The 23,964-nt window shown below is 45.9% G+C and overlaps 4 protein-coding genes across 13 annotated transcripts in view; 2 read left to right on the plus strand and 2 right to left on the minus strand.

Moving 5' to 3' along the window:
• LOC126070045 (probable UDP-sugar transporter protein SLC35A4) overlaps nucleotides 1-8,651 on the plus strand; it is a 35,923-nt gene extending 27,272 nt beyond the window's left edge. For 3 of the 6 annotated variants that reach the window (XR_007516113.1, XR_007516114.1, XM_049873823.1), the window contains one exon: nucleotides 5,992-8,651. The gene's annotated coding sequence lies outside the window, so the exon portion shown is untranslated. Of the gene's footprint in view, nucleotides 1-5,971 lie in introns of all 6 variants that reach the window. The other 3 variants (XM_049873825.1, XM_049873826.1, XM_049873824.1) reach the window with 3 other exon arrangements.
• A 91-nt stretch (nucleotides 8,652-8,742) lies between these two features.
• LOC126070043 (monocyte differentiation antigen CD14-like) lies at nucleotides 8,743-12,042 on the minus strand. The gene is made up of 2 exons (XM_049873821.1): nucleotides 11,850-12,042; nucleotides 8,743-11,761 (listed from the first exon to the last, which is right to left on the minus strand). Exons 1-2 carry the CDS (start codon nucleotides 11,856-11,858, stop codon nucleotides 10,664-10,666), a joined length of 1,107 nt encoding a protein of 368 aa, XP_049729778.1. The 5' UTR covers nucleotides 11,859-12,042; the 3' UTR covers nucleotides 8,743-10,663.
• On the plus strand, nucleotides 11,622-21,036 carry TMCO6 (transmembrane and coiled-coil domains 6). 5 transcript variants are annotated; one of them, XM_049873816.1, is made up of 16 exons: nucleotides 11,622-11,708; nucleotides 12,058-12,187; nucleotides 12,900-13,020; nucleotides 13,460-13,557; nucleotides 15,278-15,635; nucleotides 15,770-15,876; nucleotides 17,360-17,475; nucleotides 17,600-17,783; nucleotides 18,023-18,127; nucleotides 18,301-18,386; nucleotides 18,511-18,724; nucleotides 18,937-19,044; nucleotides 19,159-19,345; nucleotides 19,483-19,577; nucleotides 20,195-20,362; nucleotides 20,634-21,036. In XM_049873816.1, exons 5-16 carry the CDS (start codon nucleotides 15,551-15,553, stop codon nucleotides 20,745-20,747), a joined length of 1,569 nt encoding a protein of 522 aa, XP_049729773.1. In that variant the 5' UTR covers nucleotides 11,622-11,708; nucleotides 12,058-12,187; nucleotides 12,900-13,020; nucleotides 13,460-13,557; nucleotides 15,278-15,550; the 3' UTR covers nucleotides 20,748-21,036. The 5 variants fall into 5 exon arrangements, 4 of the variants coding, with proteins under 4 accessions (XP_049729773.1, XP_049729772.1, XP_049729774.1 ...); XR_007516112.1 differs by having other exon boundaries at nucleotides 12,900-13,557; nucleotides 20,223-20,362; nucleotides 20,634-20,722; XM_049873815.1 differs by having other exon boundaries at nucleotides 12,900-13,557.
• Nucleotides 21,037-21,127: 91 nt separating this feature from the next.
• On the minus strand, nucleotides 21,128-23,959 carry NDUFA2 (NADH:ubiquinone oxidoreductase subunit A2). Its single transcript, XM_049873829.1, has 3 exons — nucleotides 23,678-23,959; nucleotides 23,451-23,557; nucleotides 21,128-21,324 (listed from the first exon to the last, which is right to left on the minus strand). The coding sequence occupies exons 1-3, from the start codon at nucleotides 23,893-23,895 to the stop codon at nucleotides 21,233-21,235; spliced, it is 417 nt and encodes a 138-aa protein (XP_049729786.1). The 5' UTR covers nucleotides 23,896-23,959; the 3' UTR covers nucleotides 21,128-21,232.
• Nucleotides 23,960-23,964: the final 5 nt, after the last annotated feature.

Here is a 23,964-nt window from a genome sequence, read left to right on the forward strand (position 1 = left end):
ATTATTGTGGAGCTGTCTATCTCACTTTTCAATGCTGATAGAGTTTGTTTTATGTATCTTGCAGCCCTGTCATTGGGTGCATAAATATTTAATATGGTTATATCTTCTTGGTGTATTGTCCCTTTAATCATTATGTACTGTCCTTTCTTATCCTTTCTGATGGATTTAACTTTAAAGTCTATTATGTCAGAAATTAATATTGCCACTCCTGCTCTTTTTATGGTTGTTGTTTGCTTGATATATATTTTTCCATCCTTTGAGTTTTAGTTTGTTTGTGTCTCTAAGTCTAAGGTATGTCTCTTGTAGGCAGCATATAGACGGCACTTGTTTTTTAATCCATTCTGCTACTCTCTGTCTCTTTATTGGTGCATTTAGTCCATTTACATTCAGGGTAATTATGGATAGGTATGAATTTTTTTTTATGAATTTAGTGCTATCATTTCGATGTCTTTTTTTGTGTGTTGAGAGTTTCTTTTTCCCACTTGATTTTATGTGCTGAGTAGATTTTCTTTATATATTGTCCTTTCCTCATAGTTGTTGTTGTTGATTTTGTTTCTGCTGAGTCTTTATTTTTCCCTTGTATTTTATTTTGATGCATAGGATAGTTCGTCTCCTTTGTGGTTACCTTATTATTTACACCTATTTTTCTAAATTTAAAACTGACTTTTATTTCTTTGTATTGCCTTATCTTCCTTTCCATATGGAAGGTGTATGATTACATTTCTTACTCCCTCTTTATTATTTTGATGTTGCCTTCTTTTGTATAGTAACATCGCTGTTACCCTGTTTGGGGCTTTATTTATTTATTTTTTTATAATCTTGCTTTGTTTTTTTGCATTTCCCTGTCTGGTTTGACTTCTGGTTGCTCTGCCCAGTGTTCTAGTCTTGGGTTGATACCTGATATTATTGATTTTCTAACCAAAGAACTCCCTTTAGTATTTCTTGTAGTTTTGGTTTGGTTTTTACAAATTCCCTCAACTTGTGTTTATCTGGAAATGTCTTAATTTCACGTTCATATTTAAGAGACAGTTTTGCTGGATGTATGATTCTTGGCAGGCATGTTTTTTTCCTTCAGTTTTTTTAAATATGTCATCCCATTGCCTTCTTGCCTGCATGGTTTCTGCCGAGTAGTCCGAGCTTATTCTTATTGGCTCTTCTTTGTAGGTGACTTTTCGTTTATCCCTCACTGCTCTTATAATTCTCTTTATCTTTGGTTTTGGCAAGTTTGATTATAATATGTCTTGGTGACTTTCTTTTAACATCTACCTTATGTGGAGTTCGATGAGCATCTTGGATAGATATCTTCTCATCTTTCACAATATCAGGGAAGTTATCTGCCAACAAATCTTCAACAATTTTTTCTGTATTTTCTGTTATCCCTCCCTGTTCTGGTACTCCAATCACTCGTAGGTTATTTCTCTTGATAGAGTCCCATATGATTCTTAAGGTTTCTTCATTTTTTAAAATTCTTTTATCTGATTTTTCTTCAAATATGTTAGTGCCAGGTGATTTATCTTCGAGTTCAGAAATTCTAGCTTCTACTTGCTCTGTTCTGCTCCTCTGACTTTCTATTGAGTTGTCTAATTTTGTAATTTTATTGTTAATCTTCTGAATTCCTGATTGCTGTCTGTCTATGGATTTTTCTAGGTTATTAAAATTTTCATTATGTTCCTGAATAATCTTTCTAATTTCTTCAGTTGCCTTTATCTGTGTGTGTTCCTTGGCTTGTTCTGGGTATTGCCTCATTTCCTTCCTTATGTCTTGAAGGGTTCTGTATATTAAACTTTTGCATTCTGCATCTGGTAATTCCAGAACGCACTTTCATCTAGAAGATCCCGGGGTTCTTTGTTTTGAGAGCCTGTTGAGGTGATCATGGACTGTTTCTTTATGTGACTCAATATTGACTGTTGTCTCTGATCCATCTATAAGTTATTGTATTAGTTTATGCTTGCTTACTGTGTTGTAGCTGCTTGCTTTGTTTTGTTTTGGTATGCCCCTATGGGTTGCTTGAGTGAGCTAGCTTGATTATTTTTGCCTTTGGAGCTCTGATGTCCTGTCCCCAGCTGGCTAGAGCTGTTATCAGGTATATCAGTCTAGGAGTCCATTCAGTTTTCTTGTATGAATTCAGCTCAGGTTTCCAGGTAGCTGATATCAAGTGTGTGGTACAGGCTCTGTCCTACAGTCTTAGAGGGACAGGGGTGATTGGTGTATATACTGGTATCTGATTGTAGCAGGGGGTCACACTCTGAACAAGGCAAGGGGCTCAGAACCGACCCCCAGGTGACTCTGAAGAAAACACGTCTCTGTTCCATAGAGCGTGCTGGTGGGTGGGTTCTGGAGAGGGACCATGGGCACCCAAAGTTTTTGGTTGTAAGGACTAGGAAGTACCAGTTGTCTTTGGACCCCTGTCGCAGGTGGCTGGGCGCCCTGAGTGGAGCTTCCAGTCCTTCGGTCCCTGATGTGCGTAGGTGAGGACGTTGTTTAATAGGCAAAGCAATGTCAAACGTCAAACACCCACCTCTCCACCACACAGCTGAAGTGGTTGGAGTCTGCCAACAATGGCCTATTCTCCTGAAATAGACCCACACAGGTCCATGCAGAAGGGAAAGGTGCTTAAGGTCCATGGATGGTTAATGCCTGGACAGGAGTCTCTTCTGTCCTGAGCTTCCCCAGTTAATGGAGCTAGCAAGTATCTTTTCCCCCCAGTTGCAAATTTTTTCCTTCCCCAAGGCCGGAAGGATGGCTCTAGGTGCTCACCAGGGTCTATCTCAGGCCCAGGGATTCAGTTGATGAGGCCGGCTTGGGGGTGGGGGCACAGTAAAATATATGCAAGTACTTAGCTTTTGGCGGGAGCGCCCTTCTCCTCTGGTTCCAGGGGTGTGAGTAGGCTGTGTAGTTGGCTACTTCTCCCTGAGGAAACTGCAGCCGAAGGCTAGTACCAGCCTGCCGCCGCCGCCTCAGCTGCTGCTCCAGGAATGGTGCCTGAGGGCTCCCCGTGATTCAGGTCAGGTAACTGCTCTCTGCTTCTGAACGGCCTCTTCCTTCCCCTGCCCGTCAGTGCATTGTCTAAGCTTGCCTTTGATGCTCAGGGCTCCCAGCTTGTCACAAATATACTCGTTTCACTTGTTTTTTCAGGTCTTTGTTGTAAAGAGGGCTTGCGGGAAGCATCTGTCTATTCCGCCACCTTGGCTCCTCCTCCAGAATGAACTTTCTTTGCGTGGAATTCTTTTTTTTTTTTTTTTTTAACGCAAAACTTCAAGCATATATAGCAGTGAAGAGAATAGTATAAGGAACTGCCAAGCACTCAGCTTCAGCAATTATCAATTTATGGCTGGTGGTATTTTTCCCTGTCATGTGCAATGGAGTATTGAAAGCAAATCCCAGACATCCTATTATTTTGTCCTTAAGTATTTCATTATGTATGTCTAAATGATAAGCACTCATTTTTAATAACAGTTCAATAACAGATATACTTCACACACTATATAATTCACACATTTAAAATGTTCAATTCCATGGTTTTTAGTATATTCACAGATATGTGCAACCATTACCACAGTCTGTTTTAGAACATTTTCATCACCTCTTAAAGAAACGCCATACCCTTCACCTACCATCCCCCTGTCTCCGCATCCTCCCAGCCCTGTTTTTGTTAGATGCCATCCAGTCGTTTCCAACTCATGGCAACCCCTGCCCTAAGCAACCACTAATCCAACCTCTGTCTGTATAGATTTGCCTGTTCTGAACATTTCATGTAAATTAAATTCTAACAATGTGGTCTTTTGAAACTGGCTTAATTCACTTAGCATAATGTTTTCAAGGTTCATCCGTGTTGTGGCACGTTATCAGTACTACATTCCTTTTTATTGCTGAATAACATTCCCATTGTATGGCTATACCACATTTTGTTTGTCCATTCATCATTTGATGGACATTTGGGTTGTTTCTGTCTTTTGGCTGTTACACATATGCTACAAAGATTCGTGTGCAAGTTTTTGTGTGGACATATGTTTCATTTTTCTTGGCTAGATTTAGATACCTAGGAGTGTATTGCTGGGTCATATCATACGATAACCCTATGTTCGACTTTTTAAGGAATTGCCAGACTGTTTTATGTAGAGGTTGCACCATTTTACATTCCCATCAGCAGTGTATAGTGTGATTTCTTACACCCTCACCAACACCTGTTATTATCTGACTTTTTGATTACAGCCATCCTAGTAGGATTGGAGTGGTATCTTATTGTGGTTTTGATTTGCATTTCTATAATGACTAATGATGATGAATCTTTTCATGTGATTATTGACCATTTTTATTTCTTCTTTGGAGAAATTTATATTCAAGTTTTTTGCCTATTTTTAAATTGTGTGGTTTGTCTTTTCGTTGTTGAATTTAAGAGTTCTTTATATATTTTGGTTGGTAGATCTTTATTATATGTACAGTTTGCAAGTATTGTCTTCCATTCTGTACGTTGTACCTGCATATTCTTGATGGTGTTCTTTGATGAACAAGCACTTTTAATTTTGATGAAATCCAACTTACCTATTTTTTCTTCTGTTGCTCATGGTTTTGTTGTCATATCTAGGAATTCATTGCTGAATCTGAGATCGTGAAGATTTACCCATATGTTTTCTTCTAAGAGTTTTACAGTTTTAGTCCTTACGTTTAGGTCTTGCATCCTTCCTTTTTGAGTGAATTTTTGTATATGATATGAGGTAAAGTTTCAACTTCATCATTTTGCATGTAGCTATCTCATTGTCCCAGCACTATTTGTTGAAAAGACTGTTCTTTTCCCTATTAAATGATCCTGATACTTTGTCTAAGTCAGCTGTCCATAGACACATGGGTTTATTTCTGGACTCTGAATTCTATTCCATTGATCTATGTGTCTGTCCTTATGCCAGTGCCACGTCTTTTTTCTTATATGAATTTTTTAAATTTTTATTGTGCTTTAAGTGAAAGTTTACAAACCAAGCCAGTATCTCATACAAAAACTTATATACAAAAAAAAAATTTTTTTTTATATACTCCTAGTTGCTCTCCCCCTAATGAGACAGCACACTCCTTCCATCCACTCTCTATTTTTGTGTCCATTTGGCCAGCTTCTGACCCCCTCTGCCCTCTCATCTCTTCTCCACACAGGAACTGCCCACATAGTCTCATGTGTCTACTTAATCCAGAAAGCTCACTCTTCACCAGTATCATTTTCTATCCCATAGTCCAGTCCAATCCCTGTCTGAAGAGTTTGCTTTGGGAATGGTTCCTGTCTTGGGCTAACAGAAGGTCTGGAGACTATGACCTCCAGGGTCCTCCTAGTCTCAGTCAGACCATTAAGTCTGGTCTTTTATGAGAATTTGAGGACTGCATCCTACGGCTCTCCTGCACCCTCAGGAGTTCTCTGTTGCATTCCCTGTCAGGGAATTCTTTGATTGTAGCTGGGCAGCACCTAGTTCTTCTGGTCTCAGGCTGATGTAGTCTCTGGTTTATGGTACCACATGTCTTGATTACTGCTCTTCTTAATAAGTTTTGAAATCACGAAGTGTGAAATTTTCTACTTTGTTCTTTTTCAAGATTGTTTTGGCTATTATGGTTCCTCGCAATTCCATATGAATTTTAGAACCAACTTCTTAATTTCTACAAAGATCAAGCTAAGATTCTGATAAGGATTGTATTGAATCTGTAGATCAATTTGGGGAGAATTGCCATCTTACCAATATTAATACCTGTATACGTGGAATGTTTTCTTATTTATATCTTTAATTTCTTTTGACAATGTTTCACGTAAGCTTTGCACTTCATTTTTTATATTTATTCCTAAGTATTTTATTCTTTCTGATGCTATTGTAAATGGAATTTTTTCCCTTAATTTTGTTCTTAGATTGTTCATTGCAAGTATATAGGGATGTAATTAACTTTTACATATTGATCGTGTATCCTGCAACTTGCTGAACTTATTTAATAGGTCTAAAAGGTCTAATTTTTGCTCCTTAGAAGCAAGGATGGCGAGACTACATCTCCTATACTTTGGACATGTTATCAGGAGGGATCAGTCCCTGGAGAAGGACATCATGCTTGGTAAAGTAGAGGGTCAGCGAAAAAGAGGAAAACCTTCAATGAGATGGATTGACACACTGGCCGCAGCAATGGGCTCAAGCATAACAACGATTGTGAGGGTGGACCAGACAGTGGTTCCTTCTGTTGTACATAGGGTCGCTATGAGTAGGAACCAGCTTGATGGCACCTAACAACAACAAAAACAACAGTAGTTTTTTTAGTGCATCCCTTAGGTTTTTTTTAATATATGAGATTATGTCGTCTTCAAACAGATGTAGTTTTACTTCTTCCTTTCCAATCTAGATGCCTTTTATTTATTTATTTTCTTGTGTAATTTCCCTGGCTAGAACTCTAGTGTGGTGTTAATGAAATTGATGAAGCAGGCATCCTTGTTTTGTTGCAGATATTAGGGTGGAAAGCATCCAGTCTTTCACCAATACGTATGATCTTAGCTGTGGGCTTTTCACAGATGCTCCTTATCATGTTGAGGAAGTTCCCTTGCATTCATAATTCATTGAGTGCTTTTATCATGAAAGGGTATTGTATTTTATCAAATACTTAAACCCTGGTGGTGTAGTGGTACAGCTGCTAACGAAAAGGTCAGCAGGTCGAATCCACCAGGCGCTCCTTGGAAACTCTATGGGGCAGTTCTCCTCTGTCATATGGGCTCGCTATGAGTCAGAATGAACTCAATGGCAGTGGGCTTGGGGTTTTTTTAGTTTTATTAAGATGATCATGTGTTCTGTTTTTTTTTTCTTTATTCTATTGTGATGGTTAAGATTGCGTGTCACCTTGGCTGGGCCATGATCCTCAGTGATTTGATAGTCGTACGATGGTGTAATCACTACCATGATGAGATTTGATATTATATGATCACCTCCATTATGGGATTTGCTGTGAGTGGCCAATCAGTTGAAAGGGAGTTTCCTTGGGGGTGTAGCCTACATTGTATATAAGTAGACATTCTGGCAAAGCTTGTGGGCTTTTCCTCTTTCTGGATTCTGCAGCTGGCTCCTGTTTATCTGATCTCCAGTTCTTGGGACTTGAGCTAGCAGCTTACCTGCAGTCTTGCCTGCTGATCTTTGGAATTCGTCGATTTTCATAGCCTGTGAACAAGAGACCTGCCTTCTGCCACCTGCCGATCTTGGATTCACCAGTGCCTGTGGTTACATGCATCAGGAGAAGCCTGACCCACAGACTTGGGATGTTATATCCTGTACAACCGCGTGAGCCATTTCCTTGATATAAATTTCTCTCTATATGTATTTATATGCTTTACTGGTTTTCTTCTCTAGAGAACCCAGCCTAAGACATATGATGTATTACATTAATTGATTATTGGATATTAAACTTACCTTGCATTCTTCGGATAAATCCCAACTGGTCATAATTATGTTGCTAGGTTAGTATTTTGTTGAGAATTTTTGCATCCATATTCTTAAGAGATATTAGTCTATATATTTTTTGTAATGTCTTTGTCAAAAACTCTTTCTTTAAACATAACCACAATATCATAAAAAATAGCATATGCAAAGAAAAAAACTAAAATTTTTTTTAATATACTCAAAGATCCAAGTGAATATTCAAATTTCTTCCACTGTCAGTGATTCTCTGTGGCTGCAGTGCAATAAATTATTTAATATGGCCCTTCTAGCTGTAGTCTTTGTGGCTCAAACACAATGACTGAGTGGGACTATAATTGAATGGGACTATGCAAATAACCTGTGATGGTTGGGGGTTATGTGTCAACTTGGCTAGGCCATGATTCCCAGTATTGTATGGTTGTCCTCCATTTTGTGATGTGTTGTGTATCCTAGCCTCTATGTCTGTGTTTGTGTTAATAAGGCAGGATTATACTGACCTCATCATTGTATGATAATAAACAATTTACAGACTGATCTTGTCCTGGACCACATTTTGTGTAGCTTTGCTTTACAAGTCCCTATATGATCTGGTCACTGCTACCTCTCTGGCCTTTTCTCCTAACACTCTCTCTCCTTTGCTTACTCTGCAGCAGCTGCACTGGCTTCCTTCCTGTCCCTCTAACATCCCAAAGACCTCGGGATCGTGACACTCCTTTTTCCCTCTCCCTGAGATACCTCCCCCAAGATATCTTCAAGCTTCCTTTCTTAGTCCACCCCAGTCTCTGTTCAAATATTCCCCTTATCAGAGAAGCCTTCCCTGACCATCCTGTATAATGTTTCCATCCTGAACGCTTTCTATCCCTTTTCTCTGATTCACTTTTCTTTATAGCATTGCATTTGTCACAACCTGACATACTACATGTCAGATTATATTATATATTTGTATCGCCTTCCCCCACACTTCAACAAAAATCTGAACTCTGTAAGAGCAGAAACTTGTTCAGCTTTGTTCACTGCTATTTTCCAAGGGCTTAGGTAGTGCCTGGAATATATTAGACACTTGAGTGAATAGCTCTAGTTTCCTCTCACCAGGATCTGTAGCCATACCAAATCAGTTACAATTCCCAGGTCTAGCCACACATTTCCAAGGCTCTGAGTCTTTGAACATGTTGCCTCTCTTTTTCTGGGATGTCCTTCATGGGGGAACTAATATTCATTTCTCAGGGCCAAATTAAATGTCTCCTTGTCTGTAAGACCTCCGTGGAGTCTTAAAAGACCCTGTCTTAGTTATCTAGTGCTGCTATAACAGAAATACCACATGTGGTTGGCTTTAACAAACAGAAATTTATTTTCTCACAGTTTCGGAGGCTAGAAGTCCAAATTCAGAGTGCTGGCTCTAGGGAAAGGCTTTCTCTCTCTGTTGGCTCTGGAGAAAGGTCCTTGTCTCTTCAGCTTCTGCTTCCTGGTCCTTTGGAGATCTTCATGTGTCTTGGCATCTATCTTACCCCATCTCTCTTCTGCCCACTTGTTTAATCTCTTTTATGTCTCAAAAGAGATTGACTTCTGCCTCATTAACATAACAAATAAAACCCATTCCCAAATGGGATTATAACCACAGGCATAGAGGTTAGGATTTACAACACATATATTTGGGGGACATAATTCTTTTTGGGCCCTGGTGGTTCATTGGATAAGACCTATAGTTGCTAACTAAAAGTCTAGCAGTTTGAATCCACCAGCCGCTCCTTGGAAACCATATGGGGCAGTTCTACTCTGTCCTGTAGGGTTGCTATGACCCAGAATAGACTCCACAGAAATGGTTTTTTTTTTAGTAATTCAATTTATAACATACCCCTGTAGAGTTGATGCCTCTCTCTCGTTGAATCACACTAAATTTTCTCTCTTTTACTGGATGAGCATTCCCTGAGGGCATAGATGTTTCTGATTCATCTCAGCATACTTGACTCCTAGCACAAGGCCTGATGTGGAGCAGTGGTCAGAGGTATTCAATTCAGGGGTATTCAGATGTATGAAAATGCCTGAAGGCGGTTCATTTTGACACGAGACATGTTCTAACAATCTGGAGGTAGACTCCTTAGGGATACTTCAGTGGAGTTTCCTGACCCAGGTTGCAAGTTAAATTGGCCATCCTCTGAGATTCTTTGAGTCTGTGGTCTGATGATCTGTGCAACTCTCCCATCAATGTTAATTCTCCATTCCCTTTCTCTACCAATATGGCTTTGAAAGGAGGAGGGAGGCAAGAAGCAGCGCTGGGCTTATATGCCTCCACCCATCCCTCTCCCATGTTCCGTGTGAGGCAGATGTTCAGCTCTCTGATGGGTGACTGCCTCAATGTATTGAAGAAGAAGGTACTTGAAAAAGGAACTGCATCCCTTGACTCCCCTTGTAGATCTCTGAGTTAATGTGGTTCAGAGGGTCCAGACTGTTAAGACCCTGTGAAGGGTCTGAGATATTACCCTATTTACTAGTTAAAAAGACAGTCTGCCGTAGTTATACACATATACTAACAGAATCACAACATCTCTGGTTGAGAGATGGACTGTTTAATCCCAGAGCAGTTTGCATCAGTTCCCCATGTCCCAATTTCCTGTGGGGTGTCTTGGTGGGAGCCAGGGTACCTATGTGTGCAGAGGGAGTTTATACCACAGAAGAAGACCGCTTAAGGTGATACAGCTACCCTTCCTTTCTTGGAGGATGGGGAAGAGAGAGAGGGGGAAAGAGAGAGAAAGATAGAATGTGTGTAAGCAAATGGCTCTGGGTTTTATTATCCCTGAGTGGGAGCAGATGGTTCTGGGAATGCAACAGAAACATTCTGTATCTTCCAGTAATATTTACAGCTCAAACATCTATTAATAAGCCATGTGCCAGTATTTTACTCAGAAAGGCCTGATTGCACAGAAACTTATGAAGCATTCCCCCCACCCCCACCCCCACAGATCTTTTCCTTGCCCCATCTTCCTCTGTAGTTCTTCCCTTGGGGTATGAGGCTAGGGTACCTATGGAGGTAGGATGAAGTGTGGATTCCAGGCCCAACATCTAGTAGACACCAGTAAAAAGTGTTGAATGGATAACACGGATCAGCTGTTTAAGGTATTAATAAGGTGGGGCAGAGGGTTGGTTAGTGGAGACCTCCTGCTGAGGACCCCCCCCCCCCCGCACAAGTCAGGGCAACTTGACTCCATTCACTCTGATCCCCCTGGGTCCTAGGCGAAGCCCCTGGCCCTTTAGAGCAGTGCCAGGGTTCCTGATATTCCTATGGCCAGAAGCGAGTGCACACAAGCTCGGGTCACACTAGAGCTACTCTCTTGGGGTTGGGGGTCTCCAGGGTCTGGGAAGGGATTTCCGTCCAGTATCAGGTTTTCCACCTGGGGCAGTTCTTCTGGCCGTGGCGCCCTGTTCAGTCGGTTGCGGCTGAGATCCAGTACGCTGAGCTTGGCCGGCAGCCCCTTAGGCACCTGCTGCAGTCCAGCGAACGATAGGTTGAGAGAGCTCAGTGCGCTGGGCCAGATGCACCCAGAGGCGCCAGGGTTTGTGGTGGAACGCAGCGCGTTCTGGCTGAGGTCCAGGCGGTGGGGCTGCACAGCGGCCGCCGCCAGCACCGCGCACACGCCGGTCGGAGTCTCCATCCCCGTGTTGCGCAGCCCCAGATCCTGGAGCGCCGGGAACTTGTGCGGACAGAGGGCTGAGGCCAGCCCGCGCTCGCCCAGTCCAGGGTTGTCTGACAAGTCTAAAGTGGTGAGAGTCGGGAAGGTGCGGAGCTGCTCGCAAGAAAAGGCAAGCGGGTGTGCTTGCGCAATGCTCAGTACTTTGAGGTTCGGCTTGAGCCACTGTTGCAGCTGGGCCAGCCAGGCACCCCCCGTGGCCCACGACACGTTGCGGAGGCGTAAAGCGGAGAGCGCAGGCCCGGTGGCTTCCAGAGGCGGCGGCGGATACGTGCCGGTTACCTCCAGGTCCTCGAGCGTCAGTTCCTTAAGACGGGAGTAACCGAGCGCATGAAGGAGGGCGAACACGAGCCGGGCAGGAACCCGGGCAGCGCCCAAGGTGAGCCGCCGCACTCGCAGAGCCTTGACCGTATCAGCGTACTCCAGCGAGTCGGGATCGGCACTCTTTAGAAACTTCTCCAGGCTGCGTCCACCGGCACGAATCTCCACCTCGACGGCAAACATACACTGGATTCCACTGGACCAGTCGGGCTCCGGATCCGTGAAGTTGCAGGCACAGCGATAATCTCTATCGTCCAGCTCGCAGGGCTCCGGCGTGGCCTCTGAGGTGTGCAGCAGCGGCGGCAGCAGCAACAGCAGCATCAGGCAGGGCGAGAGCTCCTGGGGAGAGAGGGGAGGTCAGGCGGCCCGAGCCCGCCCCTGGGGATCCCCTTGCATTGCACCATCTGCCCGCAGACGCTACACTCACCATGGCCATTAGGGCTTCCGAGCCTCTATACCCTTGACCGCTCTGGAAAGGGCTTTGGCTTCTTTCCTGTACAAGGGCACTCGCCGGATTCCGCACACAGATCTGTCCCAATTCTTAAGGACTCTAAGAATTTATGTAACTCTGTTTTTTCACTGTGTCCTTCTCCGATGAACGCCTGTTCCTTCTCCCACCCCTTCCTCCCAACCAGCCTCTTCACTTCCTTTCTGGGCAATTTTGCAATGAAGAAGGGCCGTGACAGGGAGGATCCTTCAGCACATCCAGGACATTTTGACCCAGGCAGTGCCAGGATGACTCACTGGCCCCCCAGGCTTCTTCCTGTGAGTATAAGGGATGATTTCAGTGCCGAAGGCCAGGACTCTGACCTCCTGGGCTCATCCCCAGCGACCTCAGCCCGGGAAGGGCACTCTCCCGCCGCTTTTCCCTAGTCTTTTAGTTACTACTGTCCACTGGCCTCCCAAAGCCAATCCCCTGAATATCCTCAGATATTTAACTGGCTGTCTTTTCCAAGAGGCTGTAACTTTTACTATTGACTGGGGGGGGGGGGGGGCTGGGGGGGGTTGAATTGGGTTCAAGAGAAGAAAGTTGGCTCGAAGTAAAACTCCCATCCTTTTTTTCTTCTTCTTCCTTGTTCCTTTGTTTAAGTAATAACTTTCTGAAAAGTAGAGGTGTTCAACAAAGCCAAGTTGCCAAGTTATTCCTTCACTTACAGTCTCCAATTCTCATCCTGAAATGGGATACAGGATATTTCTAACACTAATTTCCTAATTAAACCTCCCTCCCGGCCCAACCCCACATTCCTGTGTTTAGTGAAAGAGTTGCTGGAAGTATGTTGAACGAGGATTAATTAGTAACAAACCTGTTTTGCTGAGAAAAAAAAAAAGTGTCCCAAAGGGTTAAATTAGGGGCCATGCTTCTCCTATATCCCTCACATTCTGGGACCTATAGACTTCCAGAGAAAGCGCTGCATGAAAATCTTTTGAATTCCCACTGCCTCTTTATTCCTGAAGCAACTGTGTCTTTTGTCCCCAGTCCAAACAAGGAGGCCTTATGGGACCACACTGCCCTATGTGTCTGTTGGGCATGCCCTGATGCTGGAAGCCATGATGCCCCAAGGCCAGGCCAGGGCAGTGACATCCCTGAGGACCATGTCGTGAGTATAGATTGGTGTTAAATATATTGGTGGTGTAGTCATACAGCCTGGTTTGTAATTTCAGTTCTATCACTGAGGTTGTGAGACTTGAGCAAGTTCCTGGGTCTCAGATTTCTGGGCTCCCTTCTTGTAAAATGGAGATTATAATAATATTGTCTGTTGAGTAAAGCCTTTGGCACAGAGCCACATCTATTGATGTTAGTGTTGCTGTTGTTAGGTGCCATCAAGTCATTTTTTGACTCATAGTGAACCCACGTGACAGAGTAGAATTGTCCATAGGGTTTTCTAGGCTGTAATCTTTACAGGAGCAGATCTCTAGCTCTTACTTCTGCGAAGATGCTGGGTGGGTTTGAACCACCAGCTGCCAAGAGTTTTACTGTTTGTACCACTAGGGCTCCTTCTAATGATGTTAGCGCTGATTGTTATTCCTCTTCCTCAGAGTCTTTGAATCCAGAGGACTCAGACCTTTGAAGCTTTGCCTCCTCAGCAAAGCCCATCACCTTTGAGAAGAGCTCTTTGGGGTTGGGGAAGTTCAAGGTAAAAGAGACAATGATGGTTCTGTAAAGATCCCCACATCACATTTTGATTCAAGGAACATCTCTCATTGTTTACCAAGTGCCAGGCCTGATGCCAAACCTTGGGATACAGACAAGACCAAGACACAGTCCCTCAAATGCGCTCAGTAGCTGGGGGAGGCAAGCAGGGACACAGAATTACAGTCCAGAGTGAAGGAGACTCCTACAGAGGAAAAACTATGGGCTCCTGCAGGTTCTGGAGGAAGGAACAGCCAGCCTTGTGGAGGACAAGCTATGGGGGCTACTCCTTACAGGATTAATAGTGTTTCCAGGCAGATGAGGGCAGAAAGACAGTTTGGGCAGAGGTAAGTGTCTGAACAGACACTGTGTAGAGCACAGCTTTTGCCCAGGCCCCATCCCCAGCCCAGAGCATAATGCACAGCAGTGCTCAGTAAATGACTGCCCAGGGATGGATGGATGCTGGGCCTGGAGAGAAGATGTGAGGACAGGATGATGGTCTGCAGATATTTAACTGGCTGTTTTTTGGAATAGATTGCAAACTTGATCAATTGACACCAAGGGGTAGGTAGAGTTAGATTCAAGAGAAAAAAGTTGGTCTGAAGAACAATTCTCTTTCCTCAATTTGTTCTTACTTGTACCCTTGTCTAAGTACTAGCTTTCTAAAAATTAAAGGCATCCAATAAAAATTCTTAAGTGTCCCCAGGACTCTAACCTAGAAGAGCTGCAGAGAGGGGGAAGGGAGGAGACAAACGTCAAGCAGTAAAACCATAAATCACAGGTGTGAAAAGGGTTATGAAAAAGAAGTACATGATGTTATACACTCTTGTAACAGGGGCACTGGTCCAGAAGTTCTGAGTAGATGACATTGGTGTTGAGGTCTTGAGGATGGTGTTAATTAAGGGAAGGATGCTGGTAGGGGACAGGGCCATGGCTTCAGGCAGAGGGAACAGCCTGTGCAAAAGTTCCAGGAGGAAAAGAGCAGGGCTTGTATACGGAACAAAGAGAAGATCCCAGGAGAGGTAAGGTGAAGTTTGATGCCAGTCGAGGCTGGAAGTATATGTAAGGACTAGACCATGCAGAGCTTACAAAAACCAAAAACCAAACCCAGTGCAGTCGAGTCGATTCTGACTCGTAATGACCCCATAAGGCAGAGTAGAACTGCCCCATAGAGTTTCCAAGGAGTGCCTGGAGGATTCAAACTGCTGACCCTTTGGTTAGCAGCCATAGCACTTAACCACAACATCACCAGGGCTTCTGAGATGCAGAGCTTAGCTGGACACAATTCAGATTTCGAGGGTGAAGAACACTTTTTTTCTTTAATTCACTGTTTCCCAGTGCTTAGTAGGGTACTGCCGCTCAACTCTCAGTAAAATAACTATTTTATCCTAAAAAATAATGGAAACTCAACTTTATGCAGGACAACGAGTAACTACATTTGTCTCATTTTCCTCATCTGTAAAATGGGAATCATGTTCCTGGTAGCGAACTTTCAATGAAGTAATGCGCGTTCAGAATTCGGCGTGGTGCAGGGTTTATCGGTGGGAACGGCGTTACTGGGAAAATCCTGGCACGGCTCTTCCCAGAGCTCGAGGTTGTTTGCTTTGAATGTTCGTCTAGGGTGTGTGTGGGCTGGGGAGGTTTTGTTTCCTGAGTGGACGGCAACGTTTCTAGCCTGGGTCGGCCGAAGCTGCGTTGAGTCTATTTTCTTTCTCCGAACGCAGAAAGAGACTGCGCGTGCCGAGGCTCTACCGAGACTCCACCCTAGCGCGGCGCTCGGCCGTGGTTCGGTCTCTTAGCCCTCCCTGCTCCGCCCTCCCACTTTGCACCCCGCCCCTGCCCCCGCCTTCACACCAAGCCGCGCCCCTCGCTCCGGCCCGCCGCAGCCCCGCCCCTTCCCTCCCGCCCTGCGGCGGCCGCGAGCGTCAAGCGATCTTCCAGGGCGCTGGATAACGTTGGCGCCGCTGCTATCTCTGCGGTTTTCCTCCAGCTCCACCATGTGGCGGCGACAGCCGGGCCGCTTCAGACTCGTGGGCTGCGGGGTGGAAGAACTACGGCGCTGCCGGCGGGAGCGGGAGGCAGGTGCGGGCGGGCGAGGGAACACAGGAGGCTGAGGGTATGGCGGCCGGAGATAGGGTGAGGAGGCCCCGGGCAGGACCCGGTGGTTCTGGGGCCTGGACGCTCCTCCCACGCTCAGCCGGCTCCTCTACCACCAGCACTGCGGAAGGCCCGGAGAGAGCAGCAGCTAGTCAGCAAAAGGCTGCTGAGAGATGAAGCCCCGGAGGAAGCCGAAGAGGTGGCCGCGATCCTCGGAGAAGCCGAGGTGAGGGGGCCGGGGGCGGGGCAGGGTTCGCAGTGCAGCGCAGCCAGCGGGCGCCGGACTCTGTCACTAGCTTTCCCCTCCCGCGAATGCTCGAGAACCGCCCCCAACCTGAACGTGGTCTACAGAACAACTCCATCCACCTGGTCGGCCAAGCTGGAAACCGGGGAATCATTTTCGACACTTCCCTTGCCCCTCATCCCCATATAAATTAAGTCCTAACAGTTTTACCTCCTGATGATCCCTTACCTGCCTCACCATCGCAGCTTCCGCCATCATCTCTTCTCTGGATGCTACAGCTGCATCTACGCTTGCTGCCCTCCAGTTCATTCACATATCAACCAGATGGGTCTTTTTAAAACACATATAAAGACCAAAATCTTGCTGCGAAGCCTAGTATGGTCTAGCCGGTGCCCACCTTCAACCTTATCCACTTACTCATCTCAGCCACATTGGCCTCTTTTTAGTTTCTGGGTAAACATACCAGGCTCTTCCTGTCTCCTGGCCTTTGCACTTGTTGCATCTGAAGTGGGCCCTCTTTGGAATTGGCAGTCCGTTTTTTTTGGGAATATTAATCATATTGACATTATTTGTTTGCTTATTACTGTCTCTCCAACTAGACTTTAAATCCATGATAAACTACACCCTGTTTTGTCATCCTTGAAAACCCAGCAGCCTGACAATATCTACCATATAGTAAAAAAAAAAAAAAAAATAGATGCTCAATATTTATTAAGTGAACAAAAAAACAGAGTTGGTTTTAGCAAGCATTGGGCATCCTCTGTGTCTGTGTTCACACAGATAGCTTATAAAGCACTAGGTTATTCCATTTATTCATTGTTTGCATACTTTATGCCAAGATACTGTGCTGGGCACTGAGCGACACAAAGAAAAGATAAGAGTTCCTTTGAAGAGCTCACAGCCCAGATGTGATACCTGTTGTAATGGAAGGACGCTTGGGCACAACAGAAACCCCTAAGTCTGCCAGAGGAAACCAGGAAGAGCTAACTTCCCCAAAACGATGACAAGAGTCGGAAACTGAGGAAGTGAGAGTCTGGGGAGGGCATCCCAGGTAGAAGCAATAGCATGTGCAAAGCTTCAAAGCATTAAAAAACAAGCCGTGCTATGCTGGGTATAATGTAGGTTGCAATGGGGAGAATGACTGAAATGGTCGGTTAAGCCAGGCTGAGAGGTTTAAATGTTATCCTTGAAATAACCCTGTATGAAGGTGGCAGGGTATGTTTATTCCCATTTTTCAGGTGAAGAAACAGGTTCAGGTCCCTGGTAGAGTAAGTAGCAGTGCTGGCATTAGAATCTGGTTCTAATTCCCTTCTGTGAACTTCACTGCAAGATTAAGGCTTATTATAGGGGAATGACAAGTTCTGGAGACAGTGTGATATTGGAGGACTTATAGGTCAAGTAGGCAGAAGGGGACTCAAGACTTCCTGGCAACTATGTATCCTCCTCTCCCTGCCCTGGGCTCCAGATCCAGCAGTTCCTGCGGCTAGCTCAGCGGGGAACGGAGGGAAAGGAGAGAGAGAAGGCGCTGGTCAGCCTTCGTCAAGGCTTGCAGCACCTCGAAACACAGCAGACTTTCATCCGGTCAGTGTGTATGGTGTGAGTGGGTGGCTGGGGCTTTGGGAAATGGACAGAAGAGTATGTGTGGGTGGGGGGTGAGGGGAGATGGGTCACAGCCTGAGCAGGGCTCTGGTGCTCATTCCTATAGGCTGGAAGGCAGTATGCGGACCCTGATCGGGCTCCTGACCAGCAACCTAGCCCTGCTGCAGCTTGAGGCGGCTCGTTGCCTGCATGAGCTCTCTCATTCTGAGCAGCCTGCAGTGGCTGAGGCCTGCTTGCCAGCCACTTCTTATCTCCTCACCTACCTCTCTGGTCACAGCTCAGACTTCATAGTAAGCCCCATCCCTTCCTACCTTGTTCTTGGCTTCAATTAAAAAGTAGTGCTTTTGGGTCTAGTTTGAGCTGGCAGGTAGAGGGAAGAAAACCTGTAAACCCTGATGCCCACAGCCATGTATACACCAATCATCTCCCACCCTCTTGTGCCCAGAGCCTTGACAGGCTTGCTTCACCTCCCCTCCCCAGCCTAGCATGAAACAGGCCAATCGCAGTGCTTTTGTTGTCTCACTCTCAGGAGCTGTGTCTGTATACGTTGGGTAACCTAATCGTGGAGAGTGAGGCTGTGAGAAGGCAGCTCCTGCCACAGGGCATTGTCCCAGCCTTGGCTGCCTGCATCCAAGTGAGTGTCCACCTCCTTTCTCCCTCGCTGGGTAATTCTCTCCCCTCACTGCTTCCCACCTATCCCACCTATTTTGATTAGGTAGTTCTAGCTTCTACCCTGTGCCAAGGGGCTGAAAGTCTCAGACCTTATGGACTAGCTTCCAGTCAGAGCCCTGCCCTGTCTTTTTCTAGTCCCCCCATGTGGCTGTGCTGGAAGCCCTTGGATATGCCTTGTCCCAACTTCTGCAGGCTAAGGAAGCTCCAGAGAAGATCATTCCGTAAGTAAAATTGTGTCCCTAGATATGTAGTAGGGAGTGACCTACTCAGTAGTTTAGCCCCTGGATTCTGCTTGAGTCATTTCCAAAGCTATTGTGTACCTTATCTCTGTGTTTGGCTTGGAAGAGGTTTGGGTATGGATGCTTTCCCACCTGCTATCAGGAAGAGCAATGGCCATCTCACCCTCTGTGGTTCCTACTCATGGCCGTACTTCTGCTGGCAGCTCCATTATGGGCTCCACTCTCCTCCAGCATATGCTGCGACTGTTGCAACCTGGTCCAAAGCTGAGCCCTGGGGTCGCTGTGGAGTTTGCCTGGTGCCTTCACTACATCATCTGCAGGTAACGCAGGTCAATTGGGAAAGTGCCCCAGACCTTTCCTAGGGCTCCTTTCCATGGCACTTGGGGTTTTGAACTTTGGTTTCTGGAACTGCTGTGGTGAATTTTCTTCATTCTGTGCTGCTCTCTTCTTGGAGCCCAGGAGATGCACAGACCTAAGCTATTTCTCAGCTTAAAGATGAGACTGACTGGTTGCTTCCTGTTTACCTAGCCAGGTCAACAACGCTCTGCTCATTACCCATGGGGCTCTGTCCACTCTGGGGTTGCTGCTGTTGGACTTGGCTGGGGCTGTCCAGAGAACTGAGGACGCAGGACTGGAACTAGTAGGTGAAGAGGATGGATCAAGGTCTGGGGGACCTTTCTTCACACTGTGCCCCTCCTCTGGTATGCTGGTAGCCCCTACTTTCTTACACTTGACCCCCAACTTGTCTTTGCAGCTGGCATGCCCTGTGCTTCGGTGTCTCAGCAACCTGCTAACAGAGGCAGCGGTGGAGGCTGTGGGAGGGCAAATACAGCTCGGAGATGAGCGTGTTGTGGCAGCCTTATTTATCCTTCTGCAGTTCTTCCTCCAGAAACAGCCCAGTCTGCTTCCTGAGGGTCTCTGGCTTCTTAACAACCTCACTGGTATGAACAATTCCTGCCCAGGGCTGGATATTTAAACTAAATTGGGGATACTTCATGGCTTGGGCTGAGGTGAGTAGGATGGGGCAAGAGGGTTAGGGCCCAGTTTGGGGCCTTCATCCTGACATTTTTCCTTCCAGCAAACAGTCCTAGTTTCTGTACCTCTCTGCTGTCCCTGGATCTGATTGAGCCTCTTTTGCAGCTGTTGCCAGTATCTAATGTGGTGAGCGTGTTGGTAGGTATTGGGGTCACTGAGTGACCTGGTAACCAAAGTGTAAACAGTGGGAGCAGACCTGAGCCCGCAGAAATGCCTTTAGCTGGTAATTGACAGGTGGTGTGGTACAGCTTCAGGACCAGACCAATCTAGGTGTGAGTCCCTAGACTGTGGCTTACCAGTTACTAACCTTGGGCAAATCAACTAAAAAAGCCACCTTAAATTTGTTTTCTTTGTTTATAATTGGTGAAAATAATCCTATCTCTGAGGTTAGTTGTGGGGGTTAGAGAACATGCATATAAAAGTGCTCGGTACAACCAAATGGGCAACAGTTACTTTAAAACAGAGATGAGAATGTAAGGGGATGAGGAAACTAGATTAGTGGAAATGGAACAACCAGAAGGGAAATATTGAGAATATTCATGCATTGTGAAGAATGTAACCAATGTCACTGAACTAATTGTATAGAAATTGTTGAATGGGAACCTAAACTGCCGTGTAAACCTTCACCAAATAAAACAATAAAATATTATTAAAAAAAAAAAAAAAGTACTTTGCACAGTGCCTGGCATATATTTTAGCTAGTATGATCTTTCGCTTTCATTCTTTGTGTGGATTATATATATGCCTGTCTGCAGGTGCTCACAGTTCTGTGCAACATTGCAGAGAAAGGTCCTGCTTACTGCCAGCGGCTGTGGCCAGGGCCCCTGCTTCCCTCCTTGCTGGACACACTGGCCTTCTCTGACACTGAAGTAGTAGGCCAGAGTTTGGAGCTGCTGCAGCTGCTATTCCTCTATCAGCCGGAGGTAGGTTTCTGGCCTGGGTCCCCAGTCCACCTGCTCTGAAGCCTCTGGTCTCACAGTGGCCCCCTTCTCTTCCAGTCTTAACTCTAGTTACTTCTCTGAGCCTGGCTGGCTATATGGATTCTAGGTCAGAACCTTCATCCTTTTGTTAGGAATGAACCTTCTTCCAAGAGGTGGGCTAACCTTCATGGTCTGACTTTACTAGAAGGCTGTGGGAATTGAGTCTTAGGGCTCAGAGACCTAGGCATTGACTACTTTTTTTCCCTGTCCACAGGCAGCCCAGGCCTTCCTGCAGCAGTCAGGGCTGCAGGCCCTGCAAAGGCATGAGGGGGAAGCTCAGCTCCAGGACCGTGTGCATGCTCTCCGGGAGACAGCCCTTCGTGGGTGACCTGACTTCTTGATGTCACTCAAGACCCCCCATTCCAGCTTCCTTACCTACTTTCTCTTAGGAGCCAGTGGAACCCCTTTGGGCATTCAGAACCATAATGAGTTCTCACGTTCTCTGCTCCCACACCTAAGCCTAAGCCAAGATCTTTGGACCCCAGCTTCTCTTCTTTCACCCTGCACTGTCCAGGCAGGAAGCCCAGAAGGAACTCAGTATGGCCTTATTCTGGGGCCCTGTAATCTCCTTTTCTTGCTTCAGTAGCTGGCGGCTTTTGATGGGACAGAATAAAGATTTATTTTTACATTAAACTGCTTTGCCACAGTGGTTGAACAGTAAGGGGTGGAGTAGGGGAGTGAGGAAAAGGACATTCTGAAACAGCATTTTACAGCACAAGCTTTATAGAGAATAGAATAATATATTTTTCCATATTGTACTCAGTCCAGTAGAGCCCAGGCTTGGGATGCTGCTCTTAATCCTCAGTTGAGGCTTTAGGCTTTGCCACGTAGCACGTTCTCCACAGCTCTGGTTACCTGATCAGTGCTGAAGTTGTTCAAAGAGACATTCTTCTCTTGGCCAAATGCTGAGAAGAGAGGGAGGTGACTAAATATCTACTGTGTACTGTGGGGACTATGAAAGTATAATAAAAGGGCCTTGTTCTTAATTTATAATTTTGTTAGGACAGAAAAAGTAGTAAAGAGATCTGACCAAGGTGAATTTGGTATGCTTAGAATTTATCCAGTGGGTCTCGAAATCTAGGAAGCCCAGGTCCAACTGGAATTTTGGCCAATTTTGAGTGGCTATAATGGGAAGAAAGGTCTTCAGGGAAGTTTCAAGGGGGCACTGCAGGCATTTATAAAGGAGCCCTGGTGGCTCCTGCTTTGCAGGAGAAAGATGTGGCAGATTACAGCCTTGGAAACCCTATGGGGCAGTTCTACCCTGTCCTATAGGGTCACTATGAGTTGAAATCAACTAATGGCAACAAGTTTGGTTTCTTTATAGAGTTGCTATGAGTTGAAATTAACAGCAGTGAGTTTGGGTATTTTGGCAGGCATCGTATCAACCGCTGTGAGCAGTTCATTGCATGGGCCTAGCCCTGGCTGGATGCCCATTTTCTGGGCTCCCATAGTCCATCTAGCATAATACCCAGCACAATAAAGTTCTTGGGAGACAGTTACAAACCGACTTCCCCTCTGGTCTACTGGCTTTTGGAAGGAGAGCCTTTTTTCCTCCTCCAGCACACCTAGTGGAAACCCTGGTGGTGTAGTGGTTAAGTGCTACAGCTGCTAACCAAAGGGTCAGCAGTTCGAATCTGCCAGGCGCTCCTTGGAAACTCTATGGGGCAGTTCTACTCTGTCCTATAGGGTCACTATGAGTCGGAATCGACTCGATGGTACTGGGTTTAGCACACCTAGTAGTGCAAATCTGTACAGTTAGCTGAATTAATCTGCCTTAAGTGTGACTCTCCCCACTCCCCTACCCCAAAGAGTCCTAAAGAGAAAACCCAAACTTGTTGCCGTGGAGTCAATTCCAACTTATAGCAATCCTATAGGACAGAGTAGAACTGCCCCATAGGGTATCCAAGGAGCAGGTGGTGGATTTGAACTGCCCACCTTTTGGTTAGCAGCTGAGAACCACCATGCCACTGGGGCTCCGAAGAGTCCTAGGATTGGTCAGATGCAGGATGGAGTTAAAAGCTGTGATTAAAATTCCACTGTTCAATAAATATAAAGATATACTGGGTACCTACTATGCACCAGGCACTGTGTTGGTGGTAGGGATACAGCAGCAAACATAATAGGAATAATTTCAGACTGCAGTAAATTAAAATGGGGTTATATGATAAAAACATCTGGGGGCAATGTTACGTAATCTGCCAGGGAATGCCTTTTTGAGAAGGTGACATGTAAGGTCAGACCTGAGTAGTAACAAGGACCAGCCAGGGAAGTCTGGGATAGGTGCATTCCAGGAAGCAGGAGGAAAGTGTAAAGGCTCAATTTCTTTTTATCTTAGCTGCATAACCCTTAGGTATGTTCCTTCAAGTTTTGACCCAGTTTTCTAATCTCTACGATGAGAATAAAAAAGAACCCATCTCCTCATATAATTTGTTCAGATTAAATGAGATTTGGCCGGAAAGCACTCAACATTAAGTGCTCAACATGGAGTCACTATTTTATTATTGAGAGTCTCATACTCTACCTGGGCCGCAAATTCCCACTCGTGATTTAGAGATGGCCTATACTGACGGGGGAGCCGTGGTGGCACAGTGGTTAATAGCCCAGGCTGCTAGCCAAAAGGCTGGCAGTTCGAATCCACCAGCGGCTACCTGGAAATCCAATGGGGTGGTTCTACTCTGCCTAATGGGGTCTCTCTGAGTCGGAATCGACTCCACGGCAACGAAACCGACACTGATGGGAACTGACCAGCATCTCTTTTCCCCTATCTGAATGAAGAGTGTTCGGAACTAAAACCAGAAACAAAACGACAGATCCTGGTCACTATGCAAGACCGAGCCAGCCTCCACATAGATGCTGCCCGGGATACAAAGCATCCTATCACTCTGAGAGTGAAAATTTATTTATCAACAGCAAGGCTGGAACCCGAGTTCTAGTCTCCCCACAGATTTTTGGGTGACCTTGGGCGGCCCCTCCTCTTCTCGATCCCTTGTTCCCCCACTGGGGTCCCGAACCTCCACAGTAACGCGCTCACCGTAGCGGGCCCAAAGCTTAGGCTGTACATCAGAGCACTCGCGGATTAGGATGGGTAGGTCGGGGTGCATCTTCTTCAACTCCACGTACCTTTTCTCGATGAAGTCCCTGCCAGGAGGGAGAGAGCGCGGCGGGTGGTATGTGGGTGCAGGCTTCCCCACCTCCCGACGTGGAGGTTGTGACCCTTGCGTCCCCAAAGTCCGCCCGCCTGACAACGCCTCGCCTCACCTGACGCCCTGACTGCTGGGCGAGCGCTGGCATAAATGGATGCGAATCTCACGCAGGGCCAGTTTTGTCCCTACCCCTCGAGTCGCTGCGGCCACCGCCATCTTCACTGGTACAGAAGCCCTCCAGTCTTTGCCCTGCAATCCAACCAATCGGGCAAGGCCTTGCCTCTGCGATAGGTTGAGAGACGTAGGGGCGGGGTACAGTTTAGCCAATGACATAAAAGCATTCTAGGGCTCCCTACGGCTCTTCCAATTTCTCGTCGAGCAGGCAGGTTGCTATAGCGATGA

The sequence above is a fragment of the Elephas maximus genome, chromosome 2 (assembly GCF_024166365.1).
Source record: "Elephas maximus indicus isolate mEleMax1 chromosome 2, mEleMax1 primary haplotype, whole genome shotgun sequence".
Classification (NCBI taxonomy): Eukaryota; Metazoa; Chordata; class Mammalia; order Proboscidea; family Elephantidae; genus Elephas; species Elephas maximus.

Coding starts and splice junctions, on each gene's coding strand:
- TMCO6 (XM_049873815.1), top strand. CDS start 15,551: ATGTGGCGGCGACAGCCGGGCCGCTTCAGACTCGTGGGCTGCGGGGTG. Junction 15,636..15,769: donor CCGGCGGGAGCGGGAGGCAG/GTGCGGGCGGGC, acceptor CTCTACCACCAG/CACTGCGGAAGGCCCGGAGA. Junction 18,128..18,300: donor CCTTGGCTGCCTGCATCCAA/GTGAGTGTCCAC, acceptor GTCTTTTTCTAG/TCCCCCCATGTGGCTGTGCT.
- NDUFA2 (XM_049873829.1), bottom strand. CDS start 23,895: ATGTCATTGGCTAAACTGTACCCCGCCCCTACGTCTCTCAACCTATCG. Junction 23,558..23,677: donor CCCAGCAGTCAGGGCGTCAG/GTGAGGCGAGGC, acceptor CCCTCCTGGCAG/GGACTTCATCGAGAAAAGGT. Junction 21,325..23,450: donor TAAGCTTTGGGCCCGCTACG/GTGAGCGCGTTA, acceptor CTCTCTTCTCAG/CATTTGGCCAAGAGAAGAAT.